This window comes from Plectropomus leopardus, chromosome 7, assembly GCF_026936395.1.
Source record: "Plectropomus leopardus strain MGB_pleo_1.0 chromosome 7, ASM2693639v1, whole genome shotgun sequence".
Classification (NCBI taxonomy): domain Eukaryota; kingdom Metazoa; phylum Chordata; class Actinopteri; order Perciformes; family Serranidae; genus Plectropomus; species Plectropomus leopardus.
Window position 1 is genome coordinate 17437618 of NC_142182.1, and position 27558 is coordinate 17465175.

The 27558-nt window shown below is 39.5% G+C and overlaps 1 protein-coding gene across 9 annotated transcripts in view; it reads left to right on the plus strand.

Annotated features, from left to right (window-relative positions):
• The window catches only part of fgd4a (FYVE, RhoGEF and PH domain containing 4a), a 98880-nt gene that overhangs the window by 32434 nt on the left and 38888 nt on the right, over window positions 1-27558 (plus strand). For 3 of the 9 annotated variants that reach the window (XM_088080096.1, XM_088080098.1, XM_088080095.1), the window contains exons 2-9: window positions 2477-2557; window positions 15302-15454; window positions 16068-16287; window positions 18576-18990; window positions 22142-22231; window positions 22367-22512; window positions 23051-23207; window positions 23442-23580. In XM_088080096.1, coding sequence (XP_087936222.1) covers window positions 2477-2557; window positions 15302-15454; window positions 16068-16287; window positions 18576-18990; window positions 22142-22231; window positions 22367-22512; window positions 23051-23207; window positions 23442-23580 — 1401 coding nt within the window. Of the gene's footprint in view, window positions 1-2476; window positions 2558-6151; window positions 6213-6556; window positions 6660-7003; window positions 7156-15301; window positions 15455-16067; window positions 16288-16666; window positions 16843-18575; window positions 18991-22141; window positions 22232-22366; window positions 22513-23050; window positions 23208-23441; window positions 23581-27558 lie in introns of those variants that run through there. The other 6 variants (XM_088080097.1, XM_088080099.1, XM_088080101.1 and 3 more) reach the window with 6 other exon arrangements.

Genomic DNA, 27558 nt, shown 5'->3' on the forward strand with positions numbered 1-27558 from the left:
GTGCTGTGGTGGGCTGGTACATGAAGAGTTGAGACTTAAAGATTATAGAATATTAAAAACAGGAAGTTGACAGACAGGAAGGGGAAGTTTAGGGTCAGGCCAGTAGCTGGACCAGCAGATTCTCCCCATCATATATCATCATTGAGTTTCCCCAACACACCCACATCTCAGAATCCTATTCATTCGACCTTTATGCCCTTTATGGATATTGTCACTTATGCCCTGTGTGTGCTTTATTTTTTTGAGTGTGTGTGTTTTTAGTGCTGACGCAGAACATCCCCCACCTCAGGAAACAATAGGCGTGTGATGACTTTGCTCACGTGGCCGAGAATCTGCTGGATGCTTTTGATAAGCTGCTTACGTGTGTTACAGTGAAAAGGGAACTTATATAACAGACTGAGGTTCAATTTATGTACTATAAAGTAAGTTTGTGTGTGTATGTGTGTGTGTGTTTGAACAGCAGGCAGGTCTGTCATGAGGACTCCAGATGGTGGGTGGAGAAAGCCCTCCTTTAATCCCTGAGCCAGGATATTATACCCCCCTTCACACACACATGCACACACACACGCACGTGGGCACAGACTCACACACTCACACACAATGTCATTTGTACCTCCTCTCGGCTGTTTGCATGACCCCACACTGGGTTTGTCCACTTTTCCTTTACGTGGCATAATCCACACTCCATCATGTCGTCTAGGTTCAGCATTGCTGTGCCGATTTATACAGCTGACGCTGTGCTAAATACTTTACAAATTATACTTTGGTGTAATAAATGAAACAATGAAGTGATGGACAGACAGTCCACTAAAAGATTAATTCCATGACTATATGTGTGTAAATAGCATACAAATGCAAACTTAATTGTCTTAATAAAACAAAACCCGTAGTGATCTTATTGTTTATTGATGGTTAAAATGGAAGTTTGCAAGCTGTTTGCATAATGTAATGTTTATAGAATAGTGACACCAATGGCACTGATTGATTCCCTATAAGCCTCACCTTCACAATGCATTTCTGTATGCCATCGGGTATGATCTCCCAGGAAAATGAAGGCTTGATTTACGCCAAAAAGGAAGTGCATCATCCATTGTGCAACCAAAACAGGAAGGAGGAGTAGTACTTTTGTTTTTCTGATAGGTATCACTTGCTGTCCCCATTAACCAAAGAGTACTAATGTAGGATCCATGATATTACCATCCCCTTTACCAGAAATAGCAGACAATGGAACAAAAAGAGTAACGATGGAAAACAAAATGCAGTACGTCTTTTATTCTATTAAATGCACGTTCATTTTCGCCACTAAAACCCTCCTATTAGCTCTTGTACATCCCATATGCTGTGTTTATGCCTCCTATTGACAGAGAATTTTCATCCTAAAACTGCGTAGCATGACAGCAGTACATTTGAGCGGAATACATAATCAGCATCTGTTAAAATGTCTCCTAGTATTTGCCTGTAAATGCTCCCCTTGCAGACACTCACACAAATGACACACTAATTGCACCTTTAGCCTGGTGTACATGTACAGTATTTGGTGCAGAATGGGTTTGCACAAAAGTAAATTTGGCCCTAATCATCTGCAACATGCTAGCAGTTCTTTGAGAATGAACTTAGCCACAGTGGTGCTTTTATCTAATAAATTAATGAACAGATTTGACCTTTTGTCCTAGAAGCTAGACGTAAACTTCAAGAAAAATGGTAGGGAAAACAAAAAAAGGTTGGTTTTCCACGGTTGTGATTGGTTGGTGTCACTGTGTGTGATATTGATGTAAACACATTAAGTTAAACAAAAGTTGAAGTCAGCTACAACAACTGCTTTGTGTCACTTGCACATGTTGATCATCATACGGCTTCGATGCTTCATTTTAGATCTGACCGAGCATAGGTTTATGTACGTGTGTATGTGTGTGTCAGAGTTTTACTTACATATGTGTGTTCAGGGGGGCTTCCTAATACTCCTGCGAGCCCCCTATTGTTTTTACGAGCATTGCTATTTTCTCTTTAATCTTTTATGTGCATATTAAACGGCTGTGTTGAAAGAGTGTTAGCTTTCCCCCCAGACTATGCCCTACATATCACAGACAGACTAATTAGGGTTTCTCTCTCCAAGGGGCGGTATATTCCTCTTCATTCTCAAAACAAACACAAGTCTACTCCTGATCTTGATAAATGCAGCTACAAGAGGAGTGCTCCAAATCTCTGGCAGCTTTTGCCCCACATGTGATGATTTTCTCCAGCTTCATGCACGTCCTGCATGTTGTCTCAGCGTTTTGAAAATAAGAAATTGTGTGACTCTTACTCCTCCATCCTCATTTTCATCTTCTCTGTGTGTCGGTGCTCCTCTTTAATAATACATGGGTTTGCCTGAAAGAACTTGAAGCTCCTGCCTCAGATGCGGGTATTAAAAAATCCTCCTGTTCCTCTAGTTTTCTCGTATTTCTTTTTATAGCGAATGGTGTGTTTTGTGTTGCAGAGAAGAAAGACAAAGCTCGATGTTTCCAGTCCAAGAACACTGATGAGGCCTGCGTGGCGGTGAAAATCGAACACTCCAGAGGTAGGCAGCATCGACCTTTAACTCACCCTACACTGTTTTTTTTTTTTGGTTTTTCTGATCCTTTCTTTTAAATGGAGCTTTTTTTTTTAAAAAAAAAAAATGATTTCGTCACAGAAAGCTCCAGTGGGTGCTCAGTTTATAGATGTATAGTTATCTACATCTCATGTAAGGGGGGGGTTCAGTGTCTGTGGTTTCCTGTCTATCTATTTGTGCTGGTGTTGCTGCAGTCCTTTTTTTGTACCTCTCATTGATCCTCATCTTATGATGTGTGGGAGGTTGCGCTGCCACAAGTCAAATTAAGATGCAAAGCTTTGTTACTTGTCAGTCGCCACCTCTGATTCACAGCAGGAGGGCTGCACGTATTTGCATTTGAAGTCGATATCACAGTGAGAGTTTGAAGCCTTTCAGTCCTTTTTAAACTCAACCAAATCTGGCAAAATCCTACTTCTTCTACGCAAATCAGCTGCAGTGAAGTGAACTTTAAAACAAGATTTATATGCAGGGAGGGGATGCAGGATGATGCTGTGAAGGGCAGTATAAATACTCCTCCCCGCAGCTCACAGCGAGGCAGGAGTGTGATGAAAGCTCCTGGTCTCTGCTCTATTTTTATATCAAACTTGTGTGTGTGTGTAGCTCAAAGTCTGTGTGATGAATGGATGCGTTCCTGCAGTCCCCAGTGTCTATCTATCCTCACCTTTTCTCATTGTCTCTCCTCTTTGTGTGTCTCATTCTCTCCTATAAATCCCTCTGTCCTTTCACCCCTCTCCCATCTGGCTTTTCATCTGTCTGTCTCCTTTGCGCTTGTCTATTGCCATCATGCCCTCACGCTGCCTTCCTTCCTGTCTGTTTCATACGATTCCTCCTCAGCACTGTTTTTTCTTCCTTCAGCTCATCCCTGCAAAATAATACCGCTGTATCCAGGTCTCTCTTTAATTCCTAGCCTCCATCTCCCTTTTCCCAATCTATTTCACCTCCCTCACTCCATCCACTTTTTCCATTACAGCCCCCTGACAGTTTTGTCCCCCTGGTGCCTACTGGTTCAAAGCAGACTGGGGTTCTAATCTCTTGCCGGCCCTTGGATTAGAGGATGAGGCACAGTTAATCTGAAGAAAGTCTGGGTAGTTGAACAGAAACAGCTAATCCCTGTATGCCTGTTGGTGACAGTTATCTGTCACCCTGTCTGTCATACACACGCTTGCGCTCGTGCACACACACACACACACACACACACACACACAGACTGCACACTATTTGTACCAGCATGATAGACACAATGAACGCTTCATTAACCAGGACAGAGCCAGACATGTACTTTACACACTCTAATCTCATTGAATAATGTAGGGCGCCTGAAATTGCTGGAAACTGGGTTTTGTGTGTGTCTGTTTATGTGGCATTTGTGTGTGACTGCATAAGTAAGGTGTGAATCAGCCTCACTGTCACTTTGTCTCTGAAAGTATTTTTTCCCATTTTTACTGTGTTCGAGGGCATTAAAATGTAAGGTGTGTGTACAGGCACTTGACTTACCTGGTATTTCTCATCTTTTGGCAATAACCTAATTTCTTAAATGTATGCCTACCATACGCTAGAAGACTGTAAAATTACTTTTAAAAGGCTAGAGTCTGACACCCTCTCGCATCTAATGATAGTGTTTTTAGTAAGATTTTCCAGAGACATAGGGATATTGCAGGGGTCAGTATTTGTAAAACTACAATTAGATTCCTTTTGGGATTATTTACCATCCAGCTGCTGGTGTAAAATAGTATGCCAAACTCTCTTTAAGAAATATGACATATACACAATTCCTTATATGTCTGCAAAACACACAACTCTAGAAACACAAGATAAAAGGCAGAATATGTTGACAGTATTCTTATAATTAATTTGGCATTGATGTAATCCATAAAAATAACTTGTATTTGCATACAAACTTTGCATTTAGGATTTTGTCACCTCAACTTGCTACCAGACTCTGTGTCTTAGCTGTGCTATTTCTGTGGGAGGAGACTGTGGGAATGAGAGTCGAAACTGTCTAAAAATGACCGTTTCTCACTAAAACAAGTGTCGGTTTGGGAATCAGATTCATTCCACAACTGTTACAGTTTCCAAGAGCCGAGACTTTTCATGTTCTTCTACCTCTCCACAGTCCCTGCATGTTTAGGCTGCGGTCAACTTGGTTTGCTGTTTCCTGTTTGGTGCTGGAGAGAGCACACCTACTGGTGTTGTAATGTAATTTAAGCATTTGCATGAGCCAAGACTAAAAACTTGCAATATTAAACATGATGGATTTTGTGTGAACAACAATACTCGAAAAAGACCGCCTTTCGACAGCTTGGACTGAGTTTAAGAACAACCTCACATCAATGACTGAGGTCTCGGGAACGTGCACCATCTGAGCTAAAACTCTCTTGATTTTATTTCGATATTAAGAATTTGTTTGTGTCAGAGATATTGCATGAAAAGTCATTCATAAAAGGCCAGAATTAATGTATGAGCAATCATGCTTCCTTAATTTAATCAGGTTAATCCTGCGGGAGAAACATGTTTCTCTTCCCATGTAAGCATTTGGAAATTTGTGCACATGGAGGAAAGAAAAACAAAGGTGTGGTCTTTGTCTAAAACAGATGAATCCACTAAAATTGATAAGTCTAAATAATCCAATACTAATGCTAAATGACTGTTTAACTGTTAAATTTAACCATGGTTCACTAGAGAAGCCATTGTTTCATTAACTATCAGTATAAATGCTCTGACAAAACCCACCTCGGGATTCAGCATCAAATGAAACAAAGAATTGAGGGCAGAAATCTGAAAATCTGATTATTGCCCAGCAGCATGTAAATGTGGGATACATTGCACTCAGGTGTCTGTAAACTCTTTTTCTGGATTTCTTGTGTAACGGTCATTGAAAGGAAGCATTTGAGTGCAGGTCTGTGCAACCTCTGTTAGAGGTCAGATGCCACTGGCAGCATCTGTGATGACTCCAGTCAATCCTGTCTGCGTAAGACTCCAGTGGGACCCTGCCAACAATGAGGCTGCAGACTGCAGAACGCCGGCTGCGTCAAGTATTTATTGGCACCAACTTATGGTTGCACCATGGATATTTTCACTCCGAGAAGATTCCTTTTTAGCGCACAAAACATAGATTGAGTCATCTGAAACATGCCTAAACTTCTGCGCTGCTGTAAGTACAGGTTATTTGAAGGGAATTTAATGAACGCAATTTCTACTGGTCAAACTGGTTTGCTGAAATGCCTCTCATTTCTTCCTATCCTGCTCTGATGACACATAATGGACGTCAGTGAGCATTCAGGTGTTTGACAGTGTGTGCTGCGTTAGTGTGTGAATACATATGTATGCAAAAAAAGCACATACCTTTCACACATGCACAAATAGCAAAGTGACAAAAACTATTTGTGTCATATCATAGCTGTTGACTTAAATTAAGGCTTCCTGTGCAGGTTTGGTTCTTTTTTTTTGTGATCATGTGACGGCTCAAGGTCGATAGATAACACTTTACATCAGCAATTACTCAAAAGAGCAAGCTGCTCTGAGCTCAGCTGTCGCAGACACCAGGGAGCTGTTCTGCTCACAGGATAGATACACAACATGGACAAACTAAAGTTGCAGTTCCCTGTACTGACTTCTGCAGAAGGTACACCTCTTTCATTAAAATAAGTAACCTGTTCCTTAGATCTTTGCTTGTTTTTCATGGCTGTTTATCTAGAATTAAACTTAAATGTTGTTGATTTTACCAGAGGCATGTTTCCCTTAACTTCTCACTTGTTTTTTGTCGACTGGCTGTCTGTCGACTGGTTTTTCTTGGTTGTCTTGTTTTTATGTCTGAAATATTTGCACAGGAAATATGCCTGAGGAGGGGAAGTTGCTGGGATGGTGGCTTAAAATAATAGATTAGAGGCTTTGGGCTTCATTTAGATTTTAGCAGGCAGATGAGACAACTGGTGCAAGGCGCTGTGGGCTGCTTTACTGTGGTGCTTGTTAATCATTGATCAGACTAATCATTCAGGACGAGAAGTCTAGTGGCTGTTATACAAGCGGGTCTGTCCTCTAATAGTGCTACTGTGTCACACCAAAGCCCTCGGTAAGACGGTTTATTTGTCTTCTTCTTTTATGATCAGATTGGGCAACGGCCAACAAGTGAGAGGAAGCTAGAGAGCATCTTAGTCATGTTGTGCCTGCAAGAGCTGTGTGTGTACTGCTGAGGTAAATTTGAGTCCAAAGTTCATGTAGCTGTACTCTCAGTGATGCCGTTTGCATATTTGTAGCTTTTAAAGTTTACATTTTTTGTATAAATGTGCAGTTGTGTTTTGGGAACTTCTTGGTATGTGTGTGTTTCGCTTTGTGTGGCCTTGAACTTTTTTAAAAGCCACCTAAATAGGGGGTGTGTGAGCGAGAGTGAAGGCGGAGTCTTGTGCTGCTCTGCCAGTCCTCACTCAGCTGAGTCACTTAGTGGCAGTGCTTCCTGGGAAGATTGCTTGGGAGCTGAACTCTTCTGGGACTCTCAGACTCTCTCACATACACACAGCGTGGTCCCTCAGAGAGGAAACTCTGTTTCCCTGTCTGTCTCAAACTCCACGGTGAGTTCATTCAGATTCATTCAGAGATTTTTAACTGAACAGAATGCTTTAGTTTTGTTTTCTTTGCTCAATTTCTCTCGGATTGTCTCTCCTGAGTGTGGACTTTTCACACTTCTTGTGAGAGCTTTGATTTTAGATCACATCTCACTTCAGTAATGGCTTGAACAAGCTTGCATGCTCTAATGACCTGCTCTTTTTATGTGCTGATTTATGACAATGTTGCAATGTTTACACTCGCTCACTGGCTGAGCCTTGCTTGTGAAAAGTAGCCCATGTATGTAAACAAGCTCAGACAGATGACTGCACCAAAATTTCTACCCTTTTTGTATTTCAATCATAATGCAACAATTGCAAACTGACTTCTGGCCAACTAAAAACTGTGTATGTGAAGTATTTTTGATAAGATATTCTGGATCTGGCGGTCTGACGTTGCTGTCGCTTTGTGGAAGCTGCCCAGACGGTCTTTAATATGCCAACCCATTTATTAAGAAGAAGCAGAATTTGTAAAAAGCCCTCTCAGACATTCCTTTTGATATTAATGTTGTGCCTGTGGGGCCGTGAGACAAGGAGACAAAGCCTCAGTTTCAAGCCGTGTCACACACTTTCCTGCTGTTAGCAGGGTGGGGACACACTGTAACACATACACAGGCGTGCCGTTTGTTTTTTTCTACCTGGAGCTCTCACACTGAAGTATCGGCACACATTTTGCCAGAGGGGGATGGGAAGGAAGGGACTGAAGGAATGAGACGAGAAATGCCTAAAAGACAGGTCAGACAGGCGAACTGTCAACTGACAGCGCTACAGTTGAGGTGATGATGTCATGAGGTAGAAATCCTATAATACATCCATGGTAGAAATGTGTTCATCGTTCACACCTGTTACATACCACCATCACTGCCAGGTTTGGTTCTCCAAAAGACTAATGATACATGTAACTTTTTGTAAAAAAAACAACAACACAGGAATACGCATATAGTGTTAACATATTATTTTATTTGTCACTGCCCTTGAATAATTATAATTTTACATTTCCTGGGATAAATGTCTGGTGAAGAATGTATAAAAATATTTGACACAGATATGGGGACTAGATGTGGTTCTAGGTTACTGGGGCACTGGCCCCCTGCTTGCCCCCTCTTAGAGTCACCAGTACTGGTGACGGAAATGTTGCTCTTTCTGTTCATCCACCACTTTGTTCCAGACTGAAAAATCTCAACAACAAAATGTATTGCCATTAAACAAAATAAATACACGAAAAATTAAAGACCATGAATGTGTGAAACTGTACAAAATTTCATGGCAATCCAAGCAAGCCAAGTTATTTTGCCTAAGACCAAAGTGTTTGACCAACAAAACAACGGACTTTGCCATCCCTTGAGTCACTCTATTTTAGGCTCCAGTTGGGAAGATTCACTATTTTCGGACCCTATTTGTTTTTTTGTTGCAGAGAAAGATATTTGTGCCGGAGTCATACATTCCTTCAGCCTGCTATGATGTGAAAGAGCTGGGGGGCTATGGATAGGGGTCGGGGGGATGTCTTCAATGCTGTCGTACCGCCACACACACACACACACACACACACACACACACAAACATATGCACATAACACACTGAGCTCAGGTAAAAAGATTCTCATAAAAAAAGGAGGTGGATCCAGTCTGAGGTTTTTGGAGAGCTCCGTCTTACTGATGGACTCAGACACTAAGCAAAGATGATGTTCATGCTTTTAAGTGACTGTAGAGGATATTTATGAAATGAAAAGACACTTTGCAAAGCAGTATTTTGCACAAGTTGCTCTTTCTCATCTACACTGCTGCCGACACCTGACTTTTTTAAGAGCATTTCTCATTCCTTGCACTAGTTTTGGATTCATTGAGATAGGAGCAGATGCCTTCAGGCTCAGCCCACTCAGCAGTGAAATCAATTTTGCATCTTTAAAGGTAGCCACTTTCTATGACAGCAAGTCTCACCATCCACCTACAAGGACAGAGGCAAAGGTCGGTATCAGTTTGACTTGTAAAACTCTACACTTCCTGGCATGCAGTAGCGCTCCAGCAGTGTTTCCGTTTCTATGCAAAACAGATGACCTATGTAGAGCAAAGCACTTGCCACACTATCCGTTATGATGAGTTAAGAAATTAATTTACAAGGGCGGTGTAGTGGTAGTTGATGAGGTGGATAGTAGCACAATATTTTGCATTGCAATATTGTGTCAATATGAGGACACCAAGTATAGAATTCTTTTTATGATATAACTTCATAATATTACAGTTAGAAATTTAACTTTTGGTAGCCTACTAGAACAGTAAAATTAGATGCTTTTTCAATCTAACAGATACATTTAGCTACAATAAATATGATTGAAGTTAAAAGACTTTATCTTTGACACATTTTCATCTTATTAAATAAAACAGTTGATCAATTTTTCCATTGGGGACATAGTTGCAGTTTATAAAAAGGTAATACATTGCAATATATGTTATCTCAGTACTCAACATAATACAAAACATTAAAATCACAATAATATCATATTGTGACTAAAGTATCCAGATTATATTGTATCGTAGGTCCTCTGGTGATTCCCACCCTCACTAGGTGAGCTGATCCATTACCAAAGAGTACTGTTGGGTACCGCAACCATTCCTGTACAAGTGGTCGAACTGTACCCAGGATTTTGAGCCTCATATGCGTAGCAAGTGTGCATCTGAGAGAGAAAAAGAGAGAGTAGGTGTGTGACTGTGACAGTGAGGCTGCAGCAACAGAGTTAACACAACAGTGCACTGTGTGAGCAGTTTAGGCAATTTGTCAGTGAATATGTCAGTGCGTTGTATGAATTTGTTAATAGGATTTTCTACTCATTCATATAAAGTGTACTCTAAACTGTTAAGAGGAAATATAGTAAATTTCATGTTCAAATTTGCCATTGAAATAGTTACTACAACTACTATTACTTTGAAATGTATTTGCATTTTGTTTTGTGGTTTATTTTGATCAATAATATATATTAATAATATATATTTGTGTGTGTGTGTGTGTGTGTGTGTGTGTTTGTGTGTGTGTGTGTGTGTGTGTGTGTGTGTGTGTGTGTGTGTGTGTGTGTGTGTAGTTCAGGCTCTTATTAGGCACCAGTACTATTTTAAAAGCATTGTTTTTGGAGGACGTGGATATACTGTTATATACATTCCAATAGCTTTTTAGCTGAATATACTTCAAATGGCCAGAAAAAGAAGTGATATAGCCTGTATACCTGCGTATAACCTCAGCTACATTGCTGAGTGACACCTCTTTGTGTCTGTGTCTGGCGGAATTTCCTCTTTTTTTTCTATCATTCACATAAACAAGTCTCAGACAGCAGGGCTCCTTGCCCGTCAGACAAATGGAGGAGGGAAACCAAAGTGTTTCTGCAGGGTGGTGGCTAGCTGCTACTAATTTACTGTACATGGCGGTCTGTCACTTGTGCCAAGGCAGCTTTAATGAGAAGATGCCAGAGTAAGAGTGTGTTACCAGGAGCAGCACTTCCTGCCAGGCAGCATTCTGCTTCTGAGAAAGGAAGTAGAGTTTATCCTATTTTTACTGTAACAGAACTGGCTGTGTTTCACTCCCCCAAATTATTCACATAAGAGTTATAATAATAGATAATAGTTGATCTGATCCTAACTCAAGATCACTGTCTAACCAACTGACAGAATAATTGATTTGCAGGTCCAAGACAAACATGTTTCCAGACATATCTACGTGTATATTTCCATCTCTCTTTTCTTATCTTGAACAGTAACCCCTAAAATACCTGCACAACTCTCTCAGGTTGAAGTGAAAGCCTCCAGCGCAAAGGCGATTTACGGCTGAGGGACTGATGTTTGACACAGTTAATAACAACCCGTTGAGACAGAGGAAGGCTGTGGAAAGTGGACCCCCTGCAATCTTCCAGGATAAATATATAATATATATATAATCTTCAGGCAGAGACTTCATTTTTAGCCATATATGTATATAATATGGTGCATAACTTGTTGCTCGATGTTTTCTTACAGTCTCTTAATGTGGGCACAAGGGGAAGGCCAAGCACGTAATTAAGAGAAATTCCTAAGTTCACCATCAGCATTGATTGGTAATTTTGAGGCCGTGTTTAGAAAGTCTGCACTCCCAAACACAGCGTGGGACAGTTTCAAGTCAGACAGTTGCTAGAGCTGTTGCCTTTAATTACGGTCAGACTGTAAAAATAGAAACTGTGTGACTATGTGATTGTGTGGTATTTTTTTCTCTTTCTGTTTCAGGATTGGTAAGATAAAAATCACTGTAGGGAAAAAATAAGGGCTCTCAAGCACCATTTGGCACAAAGTAGCAAAAATGTCAGTAAACAAACTGCTTGGAACCATGAAACTGGAAGGGTGTGCTACATATATAGTAGATGTGTTTTACTCTGAGACCAGTTGCTGATATACTGTGAGACTGTAGCTAACTGTTGTTTTCGGTATGAATTAACCTTTTCTTTCTCCATTAACCAACTAAACGTTTGCCCATAAAATGTAAGAAAATAGTGAAAATAAAAATTTGTTAAAGCCTAATATCTTTCAATAGTCATCCAGCAGTCCAGTGCCTAAAACCTTTCACTTCATTATTCAGTTTAATAAAGATTCCACAGGATTCCTGCAGTGTTCATTGTTCAGGAGGTTTTTAACGGGAGCTGAATTATCTGCAGAAATCTCCTCCTTTCCAGAATAAACATACCTGGTGATTTAAACCAGTAAAAACACTGAATAAAGCAATTCACTTTAAAAATAGTTTTTTCTTTAATGCTGTTCAGCAGAGCAGCATTTGGAGCCAAGCTGCCACTAAGTGTACGAAACTTGTTACTCTGATAACTTAAGATCCAGATGTTTGTACCGAGGGCCAAATTACCTGCAGAGGTCTCTACCTCTCCAAAACAACCTGACCAGGTGATCAAAACCAGGAAAAACACAGAACACAGCAGTTTCACGTTAAAAAACACGTCTCTCTAATAATGTTCTGCATGCCGGGGATTGGAGCTGAGCTGTCACTAAAGTTCGCTCAGCTTGTTTTTCTTACAACTTAAGATCAAGACATCCGATGACTAAAACCTTTCATTCAAAATATAGTTAAAAACAATCAAGATGCATCGTAAGAAATTAGGGTTAAGACTGGATAAAAAGTCAGTTTCTGACAATTTCTGGCAGATGAGCACAACCGCATGAGATATGACAGGCAACAATGACCAAATGACAGGGACTGTGTCTGATTATAATGACAAATTTCTCTGGGTTTGAACATTGTTGGAGACATTTAGCGTAATGTTGGTTCTCAACCTAGCAAAATATATAACAGTGGTTGAGTATTTTTTCGACATTTTAAAGAGGAAAAGTTACATACTATATCTTTAAACAGTTAATTATTAAACTAGTTGTATATTAGTTTTATAGATTCTAGATATGTATGTGTTAAACAGGGTGGAAATTATATTTTTTATGCTTCTATAAGTGCAGATGCTTTTAGCTTTATCTATTTTTGGACATGAGACGGAGTCTATTAAGGAATTAAGACTTTTAATCAATGATTAATATTTCATAGATGGAAAATGTCTCTTTCCATGTTAGCATCACTGAGAGTCATACAGAAAAGGACCAGACTTTCATTTCTGCACACTGTAGAGCTTCATGAGCAAAAACAGAACAGATACAAATACAAACAGACAGAAGTTGTTTGTTCTTTGTGAAATATTCTCTAAGCTCCGCTCTACAGCTTTTCCACTACACATACTGCTTATCCATACAAGTTGACCGAGCGTAAAGCTGAATTGATTTCTGCATCCAGCCCATACATCAGTGCCACTTGTTAAATCACATGCACCCATTTAAGTGACCACCTTAAATGGAAACTAATGGACTTATACCTTGTAAAATAATGAGAGCACTGACTGGCCATATATGGAAATTCACCTAAGTACAAGTGTTTCACATGCATGTGTGTGTGTGTGTGTGTGTGTGTGTGTGTGTGTGCACACGTGCATGCGTGTGTGTGTGTGTGTGTGTGTGAGTGAGAGAGAGAGGTCAGAGAGGGGTGTATTTAGGCTACTGTAAATACTGCCAGTCTGTGTCTGTCACTTCATTAAATCAGTCAGTCTGCTCTATCTAAACACTGACACTGTACCATCTGTGGCCAGCTGGTTGGGTAAAAGCCTCGCTGGGCCTGATCATCCACTGGATCATTAACTGGATAATCAACTGAACTGTCTGACAGTCTTAAATATTTAGCCTGCAGCTGTTTATCATAGACATATTTGCAGTAATGAATATATGCAGTATGCCCTGTATATGAATATACCTTGAATGTAGGGATGATATACAAGAGTTATTTAACCTTCGTGTATGAGACTCACCTTGTTTGTTTTTGTAAAACTGCAGTGATCCCTCGGGCCCTGAAATATTTTTGAGCTGTTGTGAATTTGAATAAAGTAAACAAAGACTGTGAAAGTTTAAATAACAATTCACAACCTTTAAAGGAAAATTCTAAATCGTAGCACAGAATTCATCAGGAGGCCTCTAGTCTCACATAGCCAGACCTATCTCGGCTTTTCGTTTTAACACTGTGCTAGCGCTGGAGAAAAGTCTTGACGAAACTATCATAATTCTGCTCTAAGAAAAAAAAATAGTGGCTTTGGGTTGTTTGTATTTCTGGAGACCAATCACAATCATCTTGGGCGGTGCTGTCTCCAGGATGCAGCAACTGTGTTCTTCCAAAATAGTGTCAGAAGGGGAACTTGCTTGGGTGGAGGCAAACCTTGAAGCTGAAATGGCTAAATCCATGCAAGTCTCAGTGTAGTATGTTGAAAATTTGTCACAGAAGAGCATGTCAAAAAAGTAATAGTATAGTATATTAAAAAAAAATCAAAATACAGCATTGCAAAAGAAAAAAAACAATACAGCTAAGTAAAAAAGCACAACACTCTGAATGACTGTTACATGGAGCATGGGCACAGGAGGTTTGGTATAAAAATACTTTGAAATGATTTTTCATTAAAATCATTAACTGGTTTATTAACAAATGTTAAAAAAAAAGATTATTGTTGAAATGTCATAGTATAGCATGCTGGAATACAAATTTTATATATAGCATGTCAAAAAAAGTCATAGTATAGTATGTCAAAAAAAATCATATTATAGCAGGATGAAAAAAATTAATGGTATAGTATATTGAAAAAATGTCCTGGTATAGTAAATCGGAAAAAAGTCATAGTATAGCATGTAGAAAACGAATCATAGTATAGCATGTCGTAAAAAATGTCATTGTAAAGCATGATGAAAAAAATTCATAGTACACAATGTCAAAATGTCATAGTAGAACATGCTGACAATGGTAAGTGTATGTAGTATGTCAAGAAAAATCATAGTATAGCATGTTGAACAAATTGTCATAGAACAGAATGTTGGAAAAAAAAAGTCATAATATAGCATGTCAAGTTGTCATAGGTCCAGTGGCTTAGTGGATTAAGCAGGTGTCCCATGTATAATAGCACTGTCTGTGCCACAGCAGTTGCGGGTTCAAGTCCAGCTTGTGGCCTTTTGCTGCATGTCATCCCCGCTCTCTCCCCCTTTCACACTGCTGATCTGTCCTATCTAATAAAGGCAAAAATGCCAAAATAATAATCTTTAAAAAAAAATTGTCATAGTATAGCATGATGACGAGAATGTCGAAAAAAAGAGTTTCAAAATATGGAACAAAGAAAGGATGCAACTGTACCTCAGTATCATTAGAGAGACTACACCGTTATTGGTGCCTGTGTCTTACAGTGTGCTGCTGCGATGTATTGGCACAGCAGTGCTCTGATTTGTGACACAGAAGTTTGTAATGATGGATCTGCTAAAGTGTTTTTGTTTTTAAAAAGAGTTATGGGTGTTCACGTGGTCATGGTCAGACAGAGGACCACTACTTTATCATTCACCACCTTTCTCCTTGCATTTCTCTCCACTTCCATACTGTCCTCTGTCTAAATGGGAAATATTAATGTTTTCGTGTTTACATGAAGTGTTATGTTTTTGTCTGACTGAACTCAAGATGTTTTGTAATGATCCTGCTCTCTGTCTCTGTCTCTTTCTCTCTTTCTCTCTCTCTCTCTCTCTGTGTCCTTCAGCTCTAGGCAGTAGCCCGGCGAGCAATCATAGCAGCCCACCTAGTGTGCAGGCGTGTCTGAGTCGGGTGAGCAGTGGGACAACTGACAGGAGCAGGGGGCTGGTCAATGGAAGAAGCTCTGGCAGCAGGCCTTGGCTGCAGTCTAAACCACAAGGTACATAACTATTCAAAACAGAACGCAGCAGAGTGGGAGGGTCAGTAGACACAATTGTATAGGTCTGTGATTCACATGTGAAGTGAAAGCGAAATGACAAGTGCACTAATTGTTCCGTCTGGGGTGACCTTTCTCCTGCGTTGATGTCACTCACCATGCCTTAGGACTTACAGTAAACTGTATGACTCCAAACATGTTCAGCCCGTGGCAGGAAAACAGTGAAAACAGGAATAGAGTTATGTAAGTTGGCCTGGGATCGGTGAACCCTGAGCCTTGTTCCCTTTTTTATTTGAGATGAGTAAATCATTCCACACAGATAAGACAAGAGACACTGCTGCATTCTTTCTGCTTCTGAAAATCATGCAGGGAATTTAATTCCTAACACGTGCATGTGAGACAAGTTAAACTGCTCAGAGCAGGTTCGCATGTTTAAGATGTTTAATACAGCTCAGTGCTCTGTGTGTGATGTCAGTTGAGGTGGCGTATACCGCCCCCTTCAGGTCAAAATAGACATTGTATGAACATGCTCCCTTATGAGAAAGCTACAAGGAGGCATCTGTCAGCATCCAAGATACTCTCTGTTGTTCTAACTTTTCCTTTTTCTTCTCTGCAGTGCCTCCAAAGCCACCACATCTCCAGAGCCCGGTGACGGAGATCACGTCCCCGTTGGGCCGCTTCCAGAGACCATTATTGAAGAGTATGAGCACACAAAGCATGGAGGAGAGAGGAGTGGGAGGAGGAGGAGGAGGAGGGAGAGGGGCTGTGAACCGAGAGAAAATCAAGGAGAAAAAATCCAAAGTTTCAGATCTCATCAGCCGCTTTGAGGAGAACAGGTAGGAGCTCTCTACTGTCTGGTGGTGTGTATTGTTTCCCTTGATTGAGAGAAGTTATAGTACATGCTGGGAAAAAAAATCAGTTTGGATTTGTAATGTTATCCAGTGAAAGTGGCTCTCACTTGAAAGGTTTTGCTGATTCAAAACATTCAGCTTGTGGCTGGCATAGCAATGTATTTTTGACCATGACAGACTGTTTCTGGTTGAATAATTCCATCCACGTCACTTTTTGTGCTTTTTTGAGCTTTTGTAACAAAAACGTCCTCATTCAGCCTGTCGTAATCACAAGTGACGGAAAACTTTTGTCTTTCCTAACGTTTCCTATGCCGGTTATTTCAGGGATTTAAAAGCAGAAGTCCCTTGATTAAAGTCTTCAGCCTGACTCATTGACAGTAGCACGGGGCAAGAGCCGCAGACAGAGCAAGCTGAGATTAGCTCATGCTTCACGAGCCAAGCGTTAGCAAAGGGGATGAAAGGAGATTTGTACAGGAGAGGGGAAACACAGCTCCTCATTCAGTTGTGGGAGAGTTGTGAGATGAAGCCCAGGAGAATGAGGTAGGAAGGATCTCTTTGACTATCTTAACTTTAATGTCTATACTTTGATCTTGTTGCTTCATGGTTACATGGCGATTTAAGTACTCTGTCGGCTGTACTTTTACACAAGCTCTTACCAGCTATTTTAATGTAGCGAGAGTGAGTGAGGAGGATCTACAAGGCTGACAATGTTTCCCTATTTTTGTGCATCATGTATTGTTTTATTGCAAGTCATGTAAGTTTGGATTGTAGCTGCAGCTTTGTCTATGCAATAGAGGCCTATTGACAGCAGTTAGAGGCACAACAATGGTGCCCTTGTCCCCACTGCTCATACAGTAGAGCCCAAAAATGTTCAGTCTGCAGCAGTAGCGTGCCCACTTCATATCTTTTGCCCTGCATCCCTGAAAACAGAATTACAAAATCTAAGCAGAATCCCCAGCTTTCTCCACACCTCTCATCTTATTTTCCAGCTCTGAAGTAAGGTTAATCAGAGCAGTCGGGTGTATCTTTTTCATTCAGACTGTGCTTTGCTGTGGGGATTAGCCCTCTAGTGGCCTTGCAACAGAAAGAAGAGAAAGGCCCGCAGCTTCCGAGAACAGAATTAGCCTACTAATATACTAATCTGGTTCACATGGCACTTGGCTGCCTTAGAGGCACCTTAGAGAACTTGCCACATGGCAAGTGGAGCTGCTCTTAATTCTTTGTCGAGTTCAGCCTGTTTTAAAAGCACTTACTGTGCTATTTATATGCAAAGAGGAACTGCCTGTGTGCACCTACACATACAAAGTGAAGCTCTGAAAGCAGTATTAAAGAGTATTTCTCAGCAGCTAATTGTGGCATTACTCAGTCTTCCTCTGAGGGTGTATATGTGGATGATATTGTTTTACGTTCAAGCACGCTCAGGTGGCCTACAGCCCAGAAGTGATTCATCTGTGGAGTGTTTCACCAGCCTCTTGTTGTTCCTCTATTTATACATACTTCCTGTTTCTACCGGACAGTGACATTCAGCGCAAGAAGCAAAAAAATCACCTGCTCGACTGACGTTTTTAGCACCAGTAAAGGTTAGATCGCATTTAAAGTATGTTTTTTTTCTGATAGAAACAGTGCTAGCAGTTTTTCCTTGATCTGATTTGACACCAGTTTAACAAGATAAGCAAGATCAGCAAAACGGAGCTAAGATACAGTAGCTGCTTGCTGTAAGGCGGGGAAACAGCTGGAACAACTGCCGGTACAGGATGTAAAGCAGATGAATGGTGACATTGTGTGTTTTTTGTGTTGATTGAGATTCCATCCTTGTGCTGTATTTTAAATGATCTCTGCTTTTTCAATTTCATTCATGTTCAAGCAAAGAATGGAAGAGATGTTGCAGTGTAATATATGATGTGAGTTCTCCTTGGAAGTAGGACAGCATCTATCTCTGGGGAGTAGTGTTGTAGCTCCCCTCCTCCTGTCCTCCTCATTACTGTACCTCCCTTCTGTCTTTTCTGTACGCGCACACTTCCTCTGCAGCACACCAGCTCTCAGCAGCCTCGTAAGACAGAGGGAAGTTTGTGCATCTCCACAGTTTTATTTTTAACTCTAGCACACAAGTGCAAAAGCTCTCTGCTTACCACCGAGTCCCACACTCCCTGATCAACATGCAGGCTTGAGCAGCTCCTGAACACACTCCTGTGAACACTTTTCCTCTTCTCTTTTTGACTCTTTTGTGTGCTCTTTACCAACTTCCTCCTTTGCCTTTTCCTCTGTTCCTGCAGCAGCGCAGAGAACAAGAGAGACAGCTCACCCATCAAACAGAGCAGCAAGTCGTCCAACTGCAGCCCAGCTCACCGCCCCTACCAGAGGCAGACAGACACCAGCGAGACTAAGGAGAACCACTCCTCCTCTGCGCCAGCGTCGCCGCAGGATGACCACAAATCGGCGGCCAACAGTGTGCTAGCTCGGATGGAGCAGGACAAGGAAGACAACCAGGAGAGGATCAATGACAGTGTGACGATAGAGACTGCAGGGCTGGTGAACGGAGATATGGGGTGCGAGAGCACAGAACAGAGTGATGATCATTCACCTCCACACACAGACAGGACTGGTACAGAGAGCCACACTGAGAACGAGGACAGTGGGACTAAAATAGAAAGCGAGCACAGGAATGAAGAAGGGAGCACCGACCAGAAGGTACGTACACTCTGCTGCCCTTAGTGATTTGTGTGTTTACATCCTTTGTGTTGTGTATTTGCAGCCTGACAGAGTTGTGTTGCTGTTTATCTCTAATAGACAACCCCTCAGTATTTATTTTTGTGCTGGGATTTCATCTTAATTAAATCTTCTGAACTAATTCAACTCCGGGTTACTTTAACATTGTAAGGGTAGAGTTACAAGAGCGTGTGTGTGTTCGTCCGAGTGGTTATTTTCTACAAAGGCTGAACAGATGTCCAATGCTTGAGCAGCTGAGTTCATGCCTCAGTGACCTTCCCCCCTGGGAGCCTGTGGTTCCCGCTGTTGTCCACAGATTATAAATATCTTAGGTTCGGATCAATCTCTGCCTTCTCTGAAAACAAACTCTTGATGGTATGAGAGAGGAAGAGACATGAGCAGTGACATGAATTGCTCCACAGAAAAATATTCAAAAAAACAAAAACATGTTTACTGGTGTTGTTGACTTGAGAGGGAACTCTGACAAGTGAAAACCTAACTCGATTTGGGCTCGTGCTCGATCTCAAGTCAAATGTATTAGCCAGTGAAGGCATGTTATTAAGTTTAAGTGGCTTTGTTCCAATTATTGGATTCTTTATCAGGTCATTTGTTTGTGCAGTTTGGAATTATATTAAGCTAAAAGACAGTATAACTTCTCTCTGGGTTGGTTGGTACAAAACAACTTCTTAAATACTTCCATTCTGCCAGGTTAGTCATCATTTTGTGTACTTTTTCCACTGGTGGAGCAAATCCTCAGAGCCCAGGTTTTAAGTTTTAGTGGCATCTAGCAGTGAGATGCCACTAGTGTGTGGGAGAACGACAGTGGCTAATGTGAGAGGGTAGGGTTATGGTTAGGGTTAGGGGTTAGCAAATGGACCTATCCAGAGCCGCTGTTTTATTTGTCTGTTTTTGGCAACATGGTGGACTCCATAAAGAGGACATCCTCAGGATGTACATGTAAACAGCTCATTTCAAAATAATGAAAGTACAACTCTTCTTATTTTCAGGTGATGATAAACTAATGAAAACATAGTTATGAGTATTACTACAAAGTATGTCTGTCAATAGATGCCCCTAAATTTTTCACACTGGACCTTTAATTTAAAGTACCAGTAGAACCGTGTAAAAATGCTTCACTACAAGTAAAAGTCCTGCAATGGAAACTGTACTCAAGTAAAAGTAAAGTATTAGCAGCAAAGTGTGCTTAAAAGAGACTCAAGGATTCTTTATTGTCACTCCAGTCATGCAATACATGAGAAGAACAAAATTAAGTACTCAGGTCTCGGTGATCATTTAATAATAGCGTTACAATAATAAAACACGGGGACACTCACGATGGACAATTTAAAAAAAAACAAATCATACAATTTTTTTTTTCACCAGTCAGGTAGTTTTTTTCCAGCGGTTCCTAAAATTGGGGTTTAGCGCCTTCAAAGAGTTGCAAGATATACCTGAGTGGTCATGATGTGATGACTGTAAGAGGGAAAAGTATTTATTCAACTGAAATCAAATGAGTCACTGCTCACAACTCATAGACATCTGAAACTTGAGGAGGGGCTCAGATTATTATACTACTCAAAAAGATTGTGACCACTGGGTTTATTCACTAACAATGCATTATAAAATCATATCACATGTTTGTTTGGTTGTTTTAAAACTCTGAGCCTTCACGTTGAGAAAACTATTTTCTCTGAAACTCACCAGAGAATAAGCAACATTGTGGATGTCTTGTGAAATTAATTATGTGGAAATTTGACGCTAATTGCTCTCAGATCATTTGAAAGGAGGATACTTCTTCCTTGTCCTTATGTGTAGCGTGAAATGTTCTTCTGCCAAAACACAACCAGACATATTTCATCATATCGGCATGCATGTGAGACGTTTTATTGAGTACATTTTGAGGCTACAGTTATGTTTGTCACACCAGTTGGCCTCTGTGTCTTTGTTGGATTTGGTGTCATTTCCCTCCTTCCATATTTTCATTTCCTTTTCTGAGAGCTCCTGTAACGCCGCAGCGCAGCCCATTATCAGCCCAGTGTAAGGACAAACACACCAGTGCTACATGCTGCTGTATACAGCAACAGTGAACCTCGATTTAACCTGAGGCTGCACTCAAACAGCGGACGAGGCACTGAGGCGTTGAGCCTGAATCAGGACAATAAATAAAATTTACACTTTTCTTAGTGAAATGTAGAAAATGTAACATGTTGTTCCCCAGCTCTTTAGTTTCTCGCAGTTGTTTAAAGAGTGATGTGTATGTGAAGAGTCTTAAAATGAGGTCAGCGACCTGAACCATACAGGAACTTGTGTTGACAATGATATGGGAATGAATACCGAGCTGAAACAATCTGCATTATCATCCGACAAACCTCAGTTTCACTCCAGTCGCTGTGTTAAAAAGCTTATAAGGCCCCATTTTCCTTTGATTTAATTTGATTTTTTTTTTATTTCAAACATGTAAAAAAAAGGAAATAAAGAAAATATTGCACAAAAACAGACAGACAAATATAAATATAAATATAAATATAAATATAAATATAAATATAAATATAAATATAAATATAAATATAAATATAAATATACTATAAGTAATTAAATATATACATACGCCCACATACTAAAATTTAATTTCAACAATTTTTCGTCATTATTTACAGAAAAAGAGAAAGACAAAGCAGTCATAGAATAAGCAAAACTGTATCCCCTATAAACACCCAGTGATTGTCAAAGCACCTCTTCATCCCTGGACCTCATGAAAATGTTGTTTTTATACATCATTTTAAACTGGTTTATGTTTGGACATTGCTTTAGCTCAACACATAACCCGTTCCATAGTTAAAGTCCACAGATTAATAAACAAAAACTTTTTCTGGTGGTCTGAAAACCATACAATTAAAAATTGAATTTACCCCTTAAATTGTACTCACCCTCCCGAACACTGAACAATTTTTGAATATTTTCTGAAGGTGGTTCTTGTTAGATGACAATACCCATTACTCATTATTAGAGGAGTATCAGACTGAAACGGTCATTAAAGAGACCACAGACTCTCCAGCTCAGCAGAATAAATTCACTTTCACACTTCACTAATTCATCAATGATCACCACACATTAACATACCCTCTGTTTTCAGGAGACAAATGAACAGAAGCTGTTTAAGATCGCCAGTGAGCTCTTGCACACAGAGAAGGCCTACGTAGCAAGACTTAACCTGCTGGACCAGGTGAGGAACTTAGTGAAAAGCTCACTTCTGTTTTTTGACCGTGTCTAAAAGGGCACATAAGAGAAAGATTTTTTTTTTTTAACTTTTCAATGAATTCTCTCTCACCACTTGCATTTTGTATACAACTCTTTTTAGGTATTCTGTACTAAGCTAATGGAGGAGGCAAATAAAGGAACGTTCCCCGTGGAGGTCGTGAAGAACATCTTCTCCAACATTTCCTCTATCAACACCTTTCACAGCCAGTTTCTGCTTCCAGATCTGGAGAAACGCATGGGAGAATGGTGAGCTTAAGCCTGTAATTAAGTGACAATAAACACAACAGCCTTCTTCATCAAACTGCAGTTGCCCTCAAACTGTCTGTGCATACTGAAGCCAACACTCAAAAATTGATGATAAAGCTGCTGTTGTTGATGAAGCCAAACCCATGAACATATGGCTGCAATTAATGAATTTTTTCAGTTTGATTATTTTCTCAATTGATTTGGTGATTGGTCTATAACATACCAGAAAATGGTGAAAAAAGTCTATCAGCTTCCCAAAGCCCAATGTCCTTCTCAGATGTTTTGTTCTATCCATAACCTAAATATACTCAGTTTACTATCATAGAGGAGTAAAGAAACTGGGAATTGTTCACATTTAAGGAGCTGAATTTTTAGAATTTTGATTTTTTTTCTGAAAAAAAAATTCTCAGACTGATTAATGGATTATCAAATTAGTTGGCAATAATTTGATAGGTAACATTAAGGTGATGTAAAAACACAAAAACAAATGATACAAATAAAAACTACCACATTTCCCTCCTTTTTTCTGTCCACACAGGGCGTCCACACCTCGCATTGGAGACATCCTGCAGAAACTCACACCCTTCCTCAAGATGTATGCAGAGTATGTGAAGAATTTCGACAAGGCTATGGAGCTGCTGAAACAGTGGACTGATCGTTCGCCTCAATTCAAGGCCATCATTCAGGAGATACAGGTACTGCGAACCAAAGTTCAGACAAATGCTCTTTTATTCAGTTGCAAGAGGTTCGACTTAACTCAAATACCACAAAATATGCTGAACTGTCTTACTTATATGAAAACCACCATTCTTGTGTTGTTTGTGTAAGTATCTAATAGGTTTAGGGTTGGATAAACATATTTCACGTACACATATATGTTGCAAAACTTACAAAGTACTCAAAACAATTTTTTGGTTGTTTCTGGATAGAGTCAGGAGGTATGTGGCTGCCTGACGCTACAGCATCACATGTTGGAGCCCGTGCAGAGGGTCCCTCGTTACGAAATGCTGCTTAAAGACTATCTGAAGAAGCTGCCGCAGGACGACCCTGACAGACGAGATTCAGAAAGTAAGTCAGCAAAGTATGGCATAGTATGTCATCAAAAATCGCCAGGGAAAAAAAGTATAGTATATTATAACAAATCATTAAAAAAAGCATTATTACAGTGTGACATCAGAAGTCATAAAAAAAGGTTGTAGTATAGCATGTTGTCCAAAATCATGAAAAAACATAATAGTTTAAAGTGTCCTCCAAAATCATGAAAAACTGTCATAGTATAGTTTGTCGTCAAGCATCTTGAAAAAAAGTCATACTGTAGTATATCGTCAAAAATCATGAAAACACTGTCACGTATATTATGTTGTCCAAAATCATGAAAAAACGTAGTGTAGTGTGTCCTCAAAAATCATGAAAAATGTATTGTCAAAAGTCATGAAAAAAACATCATAGTATAGTATGTCATCAAAAGTCATGAAAAAAACATCATAGTATAGTATGTTAGTATGTTAGTTTCACTTTTAATGCGCTGGACATTCTGTTGCTCCTGTCTGCAACTACTGTGCTATAAATAAACCAACAGTGTATATTTTTTAATACTGCTCCTAATTTACAGTTGAGCTTCATTCACTGAGACTATGGCAGGTCAAATAACATTACATCAGCCTGGTGTAGTCGCGGTTATTAATGGGTAACATTAATAAAATAATCATAGTCACAAATAGTGTTTTTGGTTGATTATATATATATATATATATATATATAGGGCTGGGTAAAAAAAAATCGAGTCATCATTGCATTGCAATATATTTTTGCCAATTCAATGTCGTTACATAAAATCCCGAAATCGATTATTGCCGTTGTAATGACGCCCCGCTCCCGTGGGGGGCAGTGTGAGTGCCACAGGAGTCTGATTGACGTTGTTCAGACGCCCCGCTTGACCCCAAAAAACGTCTGTTGTTGTTGATTCATTAAAAATGGCGACAGTGGTGCGAGGTAGCGACTTCCTTATAATACATCAATGGTTAAAATCAGCACCGACATTAAAAGCCGACGTTTGGATACACGAAGTCGATAGTAGTCACGTCGTGTGTGAGCCTCGTGAGTCCGTGTTTAAACACTGCAACAATACGACAAACCCACGTGAGCATCTGAGCCGACACCACGCAGATGTTTTGCAGCCTGTTGCTAACGCTAAAGCTGTGGATCCAGACAAATACAGGTTGACAAATCCTGCATAAATGTTTATTACTTTTGATAAGTTCGGACCAGGGAAAAAAGTGCACTTTTCTGTACTTTAAATTTGTTCTAGTTTTCATTTTTATTTAATAAAGAATAATGCAGTTGTAAAATAAGTTTTGGTGTCAGTTTCTAAATCAATACAGATAGGCTAATACACGCTTTATTTAACACATATCAGAGGTATTCTAATGAATTATGTGGATGAACTGAATCGATGTCGAAGCAACTGGATCAATATTAAATCGAATCAAATCGTGACACAAAGAATCCAAATTAAATTGAATTGTGAGGTTCTTGACAATACTCAGCCTCAATACATATATATAAGTGTACCCCCCCCCCCCTTTTGCCCCTGAAAGTTTCCGGGCTCCCCCTGGCGCCCCTCTGGGGACTGTGGCCCCCACTTTGAGAACCAGTGTGCTACACAATGTGATTTGCAACTCTATTTTGAAAATGCACTACGTATTTTGTCATTTTTTCAACATGCTATTTTATGGGTTTGGGGGCCGTTTTGTATGTTTTTTCAACACTGCATACTATAATATGCCTCCACATGCTATACTCAGTGATTTTAAGCGTTTTTTGGACATGTCAAAGGACATTTATGCCATACTATAGCCTTGCTTTTTTGGTCATTTTTTCAACATGCTATTTTATGGGTTTTTGGGCAATTTTTTTTTTTTATTTTTTTCAACACTGCATCCTATAACATGCCTGTATATGCTGTACTAAGTAAGCTTTACTACATGGATTTCAGCTGATTTTTGAACATGCCATATTTTGTCATTTTTGCCATACTATAGCCTTCCTTTTTTGGTCATTTTTTCAACATGCTATTTTCTGGGTTTTTGGTCTGTTTCAGGATGCTTTTTCAACACTGCATACTATAACATCCCTCTACAGGCTGTTCTAAGTGGTTTTCAGCTGTTTTTTTGGAAATGTCTAATTTTGACATTTTCGCCATACTATAGCCTTGCTTTTTTGGTCAGTTTTTCAACATGCTACTTTATGGTTTTAAATAATTTTGGGTGTTTTTATCAACAGTGTATACTATAACATGCCTGTATATGCTATGCTAAGTGGTTTTCAGCAGTTTTTTAGACAGGTCAAATTTTGACATTTTGGCCATACTATAGCCTTGCTATTTGGTCATTTTTTCAACATGTTATTTTACGGTTTTTGGGCCAATTCGGGGTGTTTTTATCAACAGTGTATACTATAACATCCCTCTACAGGCTGTTCTAAGTGGTTTTCAGCTGTTTTTTGGAAATGTCTAATTGTGACATTTTGGCCATACTATAGCCTTGCTTTTTGGGTCAGTTTTTAACATGTTATTTTATGGGTTTTAAATAATTTGGGATGCTTTTATCAACAGTGTATACTATAACATCCCTCTACAGGCTGTTCTAAGTGGTTTTCAGCTGTTTTTTGAAATGTCTAATTTTGACATTTTCGCCATACTATAGCCTTGCTTTTTGGTCAGTTTTTAACATGTTATTTTATGGGTTTTGGGCCCAATTTGGATGTTTTTATCAACAGTGTATACTATAACATCCCTCTATATGCTATTCTAAGTGGTTTTCAGCTGTTTTTTGGACATGTCTAATTTTGACATTTTCGCCATACTATAGCCTTGCTTTTTTGGGTCAGTTTTTCAACATGCTACTTTATGGTTTTGGGCCAATTTGGGGTGTTTTTATCAACAGTGTATACTATAACATCCCTCTACATGCTGTTCTAAGTGGTTTTCAGCTGTTTTTTGGACGGGTCAAATTTTGACATTTTGGCCATACTATAGCCTTGCTATTTGGTCATTTTTTCAACATGCTATTTTACGGTTTTTGGTCTGTTTCAGGATGCTTTTATCAACAGTGTATACTATAACATTCCTCTACAGGCTGTTCTAAGTGGTTTTCAGCTGTATTTTGGAAATGCCTAATTTTGACATTTTCGCCATACTATAGCCTTGCTTTTTTGGTCAGTTTTTTAACATGTTATTTTATGGGTTTTGGGCCCAATTTGGGGTGTTTTTATCAACAGTGTATACTATAACATGCCTCTTCATGCTATACTAAGTGGTTTTCAGCTGTTTTTTTGGAAATGTCTATTTTGACATTTTCGCCATACTATAGCCTTGTTTTTTGGGCATTTTTTCAACATGCTACTTTATGGTTTTTAAATAATTTGGGGTGTTTTTATCAACAGTGTATACTATAACATCCTCTACATGCTGTTCTAAGTGGTTTTCAGCTGGTTTTTGAAATGCCTAATTTTGACATTTTCGCCATACTATAGCCTTCCTTTTTTGGTCATTTTTTCAACATTTTATTTTACGGTTTTTGTGCCAATTCGGGGTGTTTTTATCAACAGTGTATACTATAACATGCCTGTATATGCTATACTAAGTGGTTTTCAGCTGTTTTTTGGACATTTCAATTTTTGACATTTTTGCCATACTATAGCCTTGCTTTTTTGGTCAGTTGTTTAACATGTTATTTTATGGGTTTTGGGGCCAATTTGGGATGTTTTTATCAACAGTGTATACTATAACATCCATCTACATGCTGTTCTAAGTGGTTTTCAGCTGTTTTTTGGACGGGTCAAATTTTGACATTTTCGCCATACTATAGCCTTGCTTTTTTGGTCAGTTTTTCAACATGCTACTTTATGGTTTTTGGGCCAATTTGGGGTGTTTTTATCAACAGTGTATACTATAACATCCCTCTACATGCTGTTCTAAGTGGTTTTCAGCTGTTTTTTGGACGGGTCAAATTTTGACATTTTCGCATACTATAGCCTTGCTTTTTT